This window comes from Charadrius vociferus, unplaced genomic scaffold (assembly GCF_000708025.1).
Source record: "Charadrius vociferus isolate BGI_N301 unplaced genomic scaffold, ASM70802v2 scaffold365, whole genome shotgun sequence".
NCBI classification, from domain to species: domain Eukaryota; kingdom Metazoa; phylum Chordata; class Aves; order Charadriiformes; family Charadriidae; genus Charadrius; species Charadrius vociferus.
Window position 1 is genome coordinate 703,112 of NW_009648559.1, and position 11,455 is coordinate 714,566.

At 39.1% G+C, this 11,455-nt stretch overlaps 1 protein-coding gene across 1 annotated transcript in view; it reads left to right on the forward strand.

Moving 5' to 3' along the window:
* Nucleotides 1-8,152, forward strand: part of ABHD17C (abhydrolase domain containing 17C) — a 29,919-nt gene extending 21,767 nt beyond the window's left edge. The window contains exons 2-3 of the mRNA XM_009886105.1: nucleotides 2,568-2,747; nucleotides 6,641-8,152. Of these exons, the coding sequence (XP_009884407.1) occupies nucleotides 2,568-2,747; nucleotides 6,641-6,860 (400 nt within the window). The 3' untranslated portion in view covers nucleotides 6,861-8,152. The remainder of the gene's footprint in view (nucleotides 1-2,567; nucleotides 2,748-6,640) is intronic.
* Nucleotides 8,153-11,455: the final 3,303 nt, after the last annotated feature.

Here is an 11,455-nt window from a genome sequence, read left to right on the forward strand (position 1 = left end):
CCTGCTGATGTTTGCAGTAAGCTTGATGTCTCACCTTCAGACTGATGGCCTAATGTTAAAGGGCTTAAAAAGATAATTCTGTTACAGTAACTTTTCTGTCTTGGAAAGTTGGACTCCCCCTAACTAAAAGGGTCCCGGAGATTCTTCGAGTTGTTTGTCAGTAGGGGCATAAAGTAGAAAAGACATTTGACCTAGTGACAGGCTGCAAGTGCACTAACTGAGTGTCGTAATACTTTTTTAAAATATTTTTTTTCCCAAAATTTTCACGTTGCGTTTCTGGAGTTAGGTACTGATAGATGTAGCATTTATTTAGTGACAAAGGGCTCCTTTAGAGCGTTCTGGCTTTTAATCATGCTATAGACTGTATCTGACTTTAACTGGTATACTATGAAATTGATTTTTTTTTTTTTTCTAGAATATCTATTGCCACCACAGCAAGGTGCTTCACTTATAGTATGAGCTGTTTTCAGAAACAAAATAACATCAAAAGGCATGAATGCAAAGCAGATAAATGTTGAAGAAAATTGCCATACTGCAATTGTATGTGTTGAAGGAATTCTTTTGCTACCCTGTGGTGTCCTGTGATTCTGATTCAGACATCTGTTTCTGTATTCTGCTTAGATTGTAAACCTTTTAGAAAGGGGACTTTACGTTTATCTTGATACTGGAGTTCAGGATGGCATTGCAAAACCTACCAGCATTAAAATCATTCCATCCCTGCTTAAGTGCCACGTAGCGGATCTTGTTCCAGTCCTGGTTTCTTGTATTCCCCAATGTTACTGCATTTCTGCCTGTCTTTAATACGATGCAACAGCTGGTAGAGCAGCAGTTTGGATGCATGTGCTGCCTTCAAAGGTACATACCTCCAGCGCTTCCCACCCAACAGCTGGAATGAAGTCTGTGAGGACAAGGCTTTGCTCTGAGATCCTGTTAATGCATACCAAAATCAACTAGGCTCTACTGTGTGCTGAACTATTTCTAACAGTAAGGGATAAAAAATTCTCCTAAAAGAGCTTCACAACATCTCTTTAAAAACATCAGGCCGTGGTGGTGATAGACCACCAACGTGAGCCGCTGCTTGGTTACCAAGAGGATAAAATTTTCCTCGAGGGAGATATTTTTATACAGTTGCTTATTCATATTACAGTAGATGCCAAAAGCACCCTTATGCTCAGCAGTATAGAAATATTAAGAAAATTCCAGTTTCACAGAGGCTATAATCCAGTCTCTAGTTTTACTTCATCGTAAAACCAGGCAATCTTGACAGCCTGTACTTGCATGATTAGTACTGAATTATTCTTCTATTATAACTTTAATTATTAATTGATTGTTCTTCCATTGTAATTTTCTCTCTTTTGCCCATACCCAGTCATTTAGCTGCTGGAAAGTCAAGTGCTATCCAGGTCTGCCGTACACCTCGCTGTCAGCTTGGCGAGGAAGTTGAAACCTTGCAGGTGCACGTTGGGCATAGCCTAAACTGTAGGTTTTGATTTTCATTGTCATAGCAGTCACAGCAGGACTGTAGACGATGTAGACGGGCAAAAAGACGTGTTCTGCACAAATTATTTTCTACTAGAGTTGTGTTCTCTTCTGTGCTTGATTATTCTTTATACAGCTTGCAATGGGAAGTAGTGTTACACATAGAAATCTTCTGGGTAAATATTTTATAATTAACTGAGTTACAGCTTTGATTTGGAGCTTTGCTAGCAAGTTGTGGTGACCAAATACTATTGTACTCTTCACTTCTGCCTAACCACTGTCACCTCCTCCTGCGCCCCTTCCAAATTCTGTAATATTTTGCATACTTTAAGTAAAAACTGAATTAGTATCATCCTCAACTTTTTTGCAGCTGTGAAACAGCACACAAGCTAGGACAGTTATAGACTGGATGGGAATATTGGGCCCTGTGAACCCTGAATGTTATGGAGTGATGTGTCTTTATAGTTACAAAATAAGCTTGACATATTTTAAAGTGGAAAAGAAAAATTAGGAATAATTTACATTGATCAGGAATTGGGAAAAATGAATAGAATTATCCTCTCAAATTTTTATCCTCTTTGATGTTTTTGGCTATGCTAACAAGGCAGTTTGGTCTCTTTGTTTCAGCTGTGTGGAAAGAAAGGTGGGCAGAGAAGTAACTGTCTTGTTTAATGGTGGAAAGGCTGTTAGCCTCCGGAATATCTAATTGAAATTCCTGAGAGTGACTCTGGATAGGGGGGAAAGTCACATTTACAATTTTCTGTGCTGTGGCACGAAAGGTAAGAAGTGTTCATGAAGATGGTGAAGATTAACGAAGAAACTGACATTCCTTCTTTGAGGATAGCTCTCTTCAGCCTGTGTAGTAGTTTGATTATTTACTTTACTGGACTGTTCTAAAGTTTAGACTTGTAAATTTATGTTTCCTAGGAGTAGATTTTAAGGAGCTACAATGGGTAGGAGGGATGCTTTGGTTTTTATCCTTCCGTCCTTTTCTTTTGGGTTTTTTTTGTTTGTTTGTTTTTTGCTTTTGTGATGTGAAGTATGTTGGTTTGGGATTTCTTTTAAAGGGATGTTTCTTTTCTCTACAGGTATGGTGTTAGTCCTGAGAACATTATTCTGTATGGTCAGAGTATTGGTACTGTCCCTACGGTAGATCTGGCATCTCGGTACGAGTGTGCGGCAGTAATCCTTCATTCTCCCTTGATGTCTGGATTACGGGTAGCTTTTCCTGACACTAGGAAAACCTATTGCTTTGATGCTTTTCCAAGGTACGTATAAACACTGCAAAGAGGGTTGTTCTATGCTCAATATGCTCTGTAAGTGTTTAAAAGGCACTAGTTGTGTAACTTTCCAGGGAACTTTATTGAATTGTCACCTGCATTTTAAACTGCAGGTATGCACACCTTCTAAATCCAAGCAGAGATTCACTGTGTAAGAAACAGGCTGATGCCAGTCTCAAACTGACATGAGAGTCAGCTCAACGAACAAATAAAGTCTTAGTGTTTACAGCTAATTTTTCTCCTGTTTTTTCTGTTATTGGTTGTTAATATCAGTATTTCTATACTGTCATATTTGGAGTAGTAGCTTAACAACTGCTAATACACTCAGTCCTTCAGGCTAATGACTAACAAATTAGTAATTGTTCACTCTTCAACATCTCCGTCAGCTTTGATTTAGAAGGTGATATGATATCATGAAATGCATGTGCTATTTTCAAGCTGCTTGTTAAAATATTGCTATAGTTTGACCAGATCAGCAGAGAAAAAGGTATAAATAATTGCTGCTTTTAAAGGGAGAAGACGAGAGAGTCAGAGGCTAAAGTGTTAGACTGGTGTCATTCAGTTTTCAGCTTGGTTCTGTATTTCATGTGTAATCTCAAGGGAATGCTTTTACTGATTCTTGGCCTTTGGTCCCTGTAATTAAAAACACTTCTGCATCTTTGGTATGCTGTCCATATAAAATGACTAAAGATACTGAAACTCGTATTTGTTCCCCCCTGATGGAGATCGTGTAAGATCCTAAAGTCTGTGACCAAAATAAAGTAAGTTGTAGTCCCTCTTCTGGAAGACTTTGAGCTAATTTTAAGAAGCTCTAGAATATTTTACATACAGAAATCTGTATACAGCTGGTTTGAAGGTAAAACAGTTGCCTTTAGAGCTTAGTGTTTCATTTGAAAAGCCATTGCAACAGACCTAAATTAGAGTATCCAAATATTTGGGAATAGTAGAGGTCCTGGGAATAGCAGATGTTCTAGGAATCTTCTAAAACTTCTCATTTGACCCAGTTTAAATTGTGGGAGAATGTGAGAGGGGAAGCCAGTATCCTTGTAGCAGCGTATATAGATTGGGGCAATGAGGGGAGGCACAGATAAAAAGGTAAGTGGTCCATGGAAGGGAGAAGACAAAGCAGAGACTCTCTGAAGTCTTGTGCAAAGCTTGGCTTTGCTTCAGAAGGTCATGTTTGCAATAAATGTAGTGGGGGATATTCATAGCATTTGTTGTTTGTTTTATTTTAGTTACAACAGATTAAAATTAGAAGGTGGGGGAGGCTGTGGATACAAATCTGTATGCCAAAACAGCTGGAATAGGTACTCCGAGAGCCATTATTACTCGGTCTCTTGGTCACTATATCTAGTCCCTGTGTTTAGAATTCTTCCAAATAAGTTAATTAAATAAGTAGTAAAATTATTGAAGGTGCAGTCAGAATTTGAAACGCACATCGTCCTTAAACCTGAAATCCAATATTTACAAATGCTTCTGCTAGAAGGAAAAAAACCCAAAGCCTTAAAAATAGCTTTGATTATAAAAGTAACAGTGATTAGCTGATATCAGCCAAATCAAATAACAGTTTAAAAAAGAAAAAATGGGAGGGGGGAAACAGTGACAACAGATGTACTGTAGCACTTGAGTATTTTGTTCTTACCCTACTGAGCTGTTCACTGCTGTCAGTCTGACTTCACTTACGCTGTAAGCAGTGAAAACAAACAGCAGTGTACTTTTCTGAATGTGTGCAGCTCAACTGTCTGTCTTCACAGCGGGAAACAAATAGTTCTGTGTGCACCTACAGTGAATTGCTATTATGTGCATTTTATGTTGGGACTCCACGAGAATTTGGTCTCTGTAGATTTTGCTAGCTGCAGAGCAGTATGGCTGAGAATACTAAGTAAATCTAATGTGCAGTTTAAATACTGCCTTATGAGTCGCTGAGTTGGCAATGGGATGCTTTCCAATTTTCTGCAAAATACAAATATTATCTAGCTTAATAGTCTGTGAATATATGTGAAAAAAATAGTTTCATTATCTGAATACTGAAGTGAAGGGGGTTTCCTCGTTTCCTACAATAAATGAGAACTTAGTATCTAGCCACTTAAATTTATATATAAACATCTCTAGCTGTGTGTAGCTGACAGGTCTGTCACATTGTGGAACTTGGAGACAGACCCATCATGGGCTTAAGACTTCAGTTTATACAGCTTGTTGATTATAAAGTACTTACACGTGGCTATGATAGTAATTTTGGGATGAAAATAAGGGGGGGGAGGGGGGATCTGCATTATTCTGATGTCTCTTTTGTGTTCTTGGGATATTTTTGTGTATTCAGCGTAGTTGCACACAACTCAATTCCAGACAGGAAAAGTGAAATAGGTTGCATTTTAATTTTAAATAACACTTTTCCTCTTTAAATGACATGAAGCTGTTTTTTTTGGAGAAGTATTGAGACAGAGACAGAAATGTGTTTATACTCAGCTGTTTACTGGAATATCAATGGCGGTTGTCTAGAATACTAAATGCTGAGATTTATATGCGTGAGGTTTAGTGCTTCAGTCTACATCTTAATTTTTAATTAACTTTATATTTTCATAAAGCTTCTTTAAACCTGTTTTTAAGTCAGTGTATGTTGGCATCCGTGTTTTTTAATCATTTTAAGCAGTCTTGATCACTTTGTAAAATCTCTAGTCTTACCAAAATCGCCTGCTTTCTTGCTCTTCAGAAGCAGGAAAATCCAGGCACCTTTTATTAGATAGTGTAAAGAAATAGACTTGTCCTCTGTCAAATCGAATATTACTGATATTATTTTTTCCACCGACTTTATCCCATACTCTGCATAATGTCCTGAGCCAATTCCTCCATTTGTTGATGTAAGCGGAGCTGGTAGGAAACTGAGAGTTCATTAACACTCTGTGCCTGATACTTATTTGGGATTACCAGTAACTACCAATGTGAAATGGCTCTCTGGAAATAAAAGTCAGTGCCTGTGTGAAGGCAGTCGGAGAAAGCTGCTGGTTACCACTTTGAAGTTCGTGCGCCACCCGCATGCTTCCTAACTGGGGTTTTCTGGCCTGAACTCATGGGTGTGAAGGTGCCTTTGTCGCTCTTCCCTTTCCTCTGCACCCGTTCTCCTGTGAGAGGTGGTCACTAGCTCTGCTGCTCTGCCAAGGGGAGCTGGAACTAAAGGGAAAAAAAAAAATTACTTTGAGGCCTCTTTGCAGAAGAAGTTAGTTGCGTGACATAAAATCCTGTGTTTGGTTTGGTTTGGAGTTAAATATCCTTGTGTAATGCTATTCTCCCACAGTTTTCTTTCTTGCCATTGGAACATAATCAGGACAAAGAACAGATTGTTTTTCTTTAGCTGAATCTGCTTTAATTTGGGGGTTTAAAGGCAGGTTCAAACCTCATGAGCTGAGGCTTTTTTTTTTTTTTTTTCCTTTGCGAGAGTCTTGTAACTGGAATGTAGTTAATTAGTTCCTAATCTGTTAAACTGGAAGGTGATAATATGTAATGTGAAGAGTCCACGCTGGCAGCACATCATGTGGAATGTTTTTTGGGTTTTTTTTTACCTCTCAATGGTGGTTGTGATCAATATACACAGTGTTTTTGGGGGTGGAGGGGGGGTGCCAAGCATTATTTGTGTGCTGCCCATTTGAGCTTCTTGTCATTAGAACTGGTGGGATGATGGTGATAGCAGCGCAGGCTCCTGTTTACACGTGCGTTTGGGGAGTCAGCCTTGTTCCACGTCTCCTGGGCACAAATCCAACATTTTGCAGCCATTTAAAAACGTGCAGTGGTAACTGGATCATGTGTCAATAGTTAAGCTTGCTTCCTCTAACGGTATGAAAGTTAAAACCCCAAACTGAGCTATGTTTTTCTTTTCCGTCCCCCAGCATTGACAAGATATCTAAAGTAACCTCTCCTGTGTTGGTGATCCACGGTACCGAAGATGAGGTGATCGACTTCTCCCACGGCCTGGCCATGTACGAGCGGTGTCCGCGAGCGGTAGAGCCCCTCTGGGTGGAAGGGGCTGGGCATAATGACATAGAGCTTTATGCACAGTACTTAGAGAGACTAAAACAGTTCATATCTCATGAACTTCCCAACTCCTGAAGAAGCCTACCTGATTTTACCTCAGTTACTGTGAACGGAAGAAATTACCTGGTTTTGCACATGCTTTAACTGGATAGCTGTAATAGCTTTATACTATGAAGAAATACCCTGTCTTCAGGGTGTTCTAATCAAACATCTGATGAAATTTGTCTTTTATATCTGGAAATTATTCTACTAATGCACACAAATATGGTCAACTACTGTAATTCCAACAATTTTTAGCTTCGTTGCCCTGGAGGAAGTGGGAATACTAGCTGCTTATGGGGACACTTTTTACCTAGTGCTGTATTAATCGAAGATCAGTTTTCTCTGTCTCGCTTCAGATCGTTTATAATTCTGTTCTACAAAGACTTTTTTTTCCGGTGTTCTCAGTGTGGAGAACACAACTGTTACGAGCTACAGCTTGTTCTGAACAATCAGTCATGGGTTCAATCTAAGGGAGTACTTCCTCTGTAAAGTTTCTAGCTGTGGTATTGTAACTGGAAAGTTATTGTGATGAAGTTCCCCCTCCTCCCTCCTAGTGTTCTTTTGTTAACTTACTGATCTTCCCGAGTAAATTATTTAAATATACTTTTTCCTGAAAATAAACTACTATATGGGGCTAAACTCTGTAACGACCTCTCCATTACCTGTATAAACATAACTGGAATATTCTTAAAGGAACTAGGGACAAAATTGCTTTTGTTTAAAAATAAATGTGTAAATTTACTACTAGAAAACTCATTTTAATATTCAGATGGTCTGAATAATAGCCATAACAGACATTTCCTTCTGTAAAGCATTCCTGTAGACTTTTTAAAAGTACTGTACATATTTGAATTTACATTGTGCATAGATTCTTAATTGGTAGTTTTAATTTAAGTCTAGTTACAATAAAACTGCAAAATTCTGGTTTGTATATGATTGAATACATTTTGTTAAAATATGTTTTTATCCCTATATTATTTTGCTATTAAAGTTTTATAAAGTTTCCAGGACAAAAAAAAATTTACACATTTATGTTTTGATGAATTTATGTAACTAAATTTTCATTGAGCTGATCTTTTTAGTTTAGAAGTAATTTGATTCTTTGACACTGGAATCGCACAGATTATGCATCAGAAATGCAAGACACTTAAAAATTGTTACACTACTAGCATAGGTCTAATTTTTCCAAATTTAAAGGCCTTAAATGTACTGTAAGCCTCAGATTGTTGTATAAATTGATCGGGATTGATTGCAGTTGGTGTCCTGTTGCTAGAATGCAACACAGTGATTGTAATGGAATAAAGGATGCATGGATTAGAGCTTGCTGAATTTTTGAATCTTATTTTGCGCATAATTTTCATACACAAGGAAAGTGTAAAGTACAGATTACTTGATAGAGTAACTTGAATTTGATTACTTAATTCCTTCCTTTCAAGGAAGACTCTCCTAAAGTACAAAGCTATATTTCCATGAAGCGTGGTATGTAAATCAAATGTAAAAGAGATTACTTTTAAATGGTGTTCAGCTGGTTTTAAGTAACGAAAAAATCATGATTCATTGCCAAGAAGAAATGTTTGAACATAGTTGGTATGAGTCCTTATAACAGGCCTGTAGTTGTTGTCAGCACAGCAAGGGGGTCTGTTGTCTTTGATTATTGACTTGGCCCTATTACTGTAAAAGGAGGAAAAACTGGTATTTTTCACTTACAGTGGGGGGAAATGAGGACACATCATCTGGATCCTTAGAATTTGGATCGTGCATCTGTGTTGTCCGGTTGTGAGTTTTAAATGCCATGAATGACAGGGCTCCCAGCTGTTCTCTTGGTGACTATTCCAGCCAAAATTGGCAGGATTTGCCTAATCATCACCCCAAGCTTGCCGCTTCCCTCCTGTATGTTAAATAAATGTTCAGATACATGTCTCTCTGTTTTTTTTTTTAAATTTATTTTGCACCTTCATAAATCTGTAGTGAATTTTCTTCCATTTCTACATGTGTTCTTCCTGAGACTATAGCCCTGTGGACACAAAGCTGATGTCTATGGCATAGGTGTTCAAGATAACCTTTGAAAGTGTGAGGCTGTCTGTGTAGTGACTTGGGAAGTTTTTAGTTAATTAGACAATGGTTTTTGATACCCACATCGACCTTTTTGTTGCTCTAAGAACTTCAGCTTACGATGTTGCTTCCCCTCATCACCCCTTGTAGCTACCCATTTACTTCAACAAACTGGTACTTTTAACCTTTTCCCTATGAACTGAATGTTGGTTTTTATTACTACTTTTCTAACTCCTGCAGTCATTTAGTGACTTGTCTTTGCATTTGCTTTGCTTTTTGTCAGTATTCCTCTGTTATGAGAACCCCAAATCTGAATTCAGCGTTGTCATATACATCCCACGGTCTCTGCACATGGCTGAACGTGGGTTTCCACTTGTACTATCTTTTATTTGTCCAAATTCCTGCCTAACTGATTCTCAGAGGTCCGTCACTGTTCTTTGGGCTTCCACGTTGTCTGTTTTGCACTGCAAAGTTTATGTACATTCAACTAACGCAGATGTTTTGCTGTTAATTAAAATGTTCATGACCTATCAGTCATCTGCTGGTATGGATCTTCTTCCCTCTTCTAATTCAATAATTTGTTTACCTGTTTGGTCCCTTAAATAATTTTCCTTGTTGCCCTATTCCCATCCAATAGTTTTTAAATGAATTCTGAAATTTTTATCATTTTCTGACATATTTTGCACAAAATAAAACAAATAGTAGCAGTGAGCTGCATTGTATCGTAAACTTGTCTCAAAGCATCACTATTTCAGGCATTTCGAAACACTATTGCTGGTCAAGGTGAGAATTACTAGTTGAAGAAAACCTGTGGCCATCTCATGAAACCAATGAGACAGTGGACTCCAGGTCCCTGTTTGCTCAAAGCAAAAAAGGTTAGAACAGAACTTTTAAATGATGGGAAAGGGGATGATGTGAGGTTATGAGTGAGAAACTTTGGTTTGGGCTAAAAAATAGTCTGTTCCGGCAAACTGCTAACATTCTCTCATTTAAATGTATAATGTGGGCCTTTGCAAGAACTTGCGATGCATATATTAGAGCTACCAAGGTGTCACTTTAAAACTGGCTGGCTGTGCCTGGAGAAATTATGCAACGGGTCTTCCAAGGGTGTAAATGATCACTAACATTTTTTTTCCTTGATGTGGGTGCTCTGTCTGTTTTTCCTGTGTGATTTACCGTCTTTGTTCCTATAGTAGAGCCATCTGTGAAGGACAGCTTTTATTCAGGAAGGTAAGATGTGGCACATCTGTTTTTCAGTCAGTAATTGTTTAACGTTTGTACTTTGAAAAAAGCCAGAGGAAAATATTTGTCACAACTTTAAAGGTAGTGTTTTCCAGGGAGTTTGCTTTTTTAAATTTATGTAACTGTGATAAATTTAACTTGCATTCACATGGAGACCTGTTACCCCGTGTTGTCTCTGCTGTATTTTTCTTCCCTGTTCTCCCATGTCATTCCTGTAACTTGTGGCAACCCTGCTCTGGGTGCTGACCCTGTGGTTTTCTAAATGCCCAAACCTGTGTTTACACCTAGTATTGCACGCATCTTTTATAAATTCTGCATTATATTTGCTTTTTCTAAAGGGTGCTAAACGTTGAAGTAGAGAACCAATGCACTTTCTTCCTCTGGTTATTCGTTCAGCAGTAAACCTTGATTGTTCTCATTTGGAAAATGTTTTCTTCCCTGGGCCTGTTCTCATGAATGTAAATTAATGATCTCGTTTAAGTCCATTTAACTTATTTCCCTATATCCTTCTTTGTGGAACTCACCACCCATTTTAGCTCTGAAATGTCCTGCGTTGCAAATGCCGTCATTTTGTACTCCCAGCGCTGGTTGAGGGTTGGGTGGCTCTTTGGTGGTGGGCACTCTGCTCTGGGGAATGAGCACAGAAACTACCTGCTTAGTAATTAGTGCTTTCAAGGTCCAGCAGTAATTCTTGGATCGCATTGGGATGCATTTCAAAGTGGGAGGTTGTATTTCAGCTGTGCGATGTTTGGGGTCTCATAATTTGGTTACAGCAGTGAAAAGGATAAGCTGGTCCTTACATCAGGCGAGTGAGCACCGCTCCTTTGACGCTCTGCCTCTGGCAACATCTGGTTCTGCGGCTGGGTTCCTGTGATAACTGAACTAATTTTGTAGAAAGTGTTAGAGTAACATGCCTAGGAAAAAAAAAAAAAAAAAAAAAGAAAAGAAAGAAAAAGAAAAAAAAAACACGAAAGAAAGAAGAAATCCCAAGAAGACCCCTACACCTTCAGCATGTTAATTGTAAATTGTCTTCTGGTTCCTGCAAAGGTAAACATGCTTTGTTCTGGATTTCCTTCGGCCCCAGCGGTGCGGTAGGCTGTGCGCAGACAGCACGTTGCTTTCTGCAGTAAAACTGCGGCTGCCCGGAGGTCTGCCGGGGAGCGGGCGAGTTCTGGTCTGGGCCACTGGGTCCCCCGCGCTTGTCGCTTTCCCTGGGGGCTGCCTGACACGCAGGTGTGCTCGCCCTCCTGCCCTGCGCGGGACCTGGCTGGAGTTTCTCCACCGGGCAGAGCCCGGAGCATCTCTGCTCCCGCCGGGCAGCGCCGGGAGGTGCC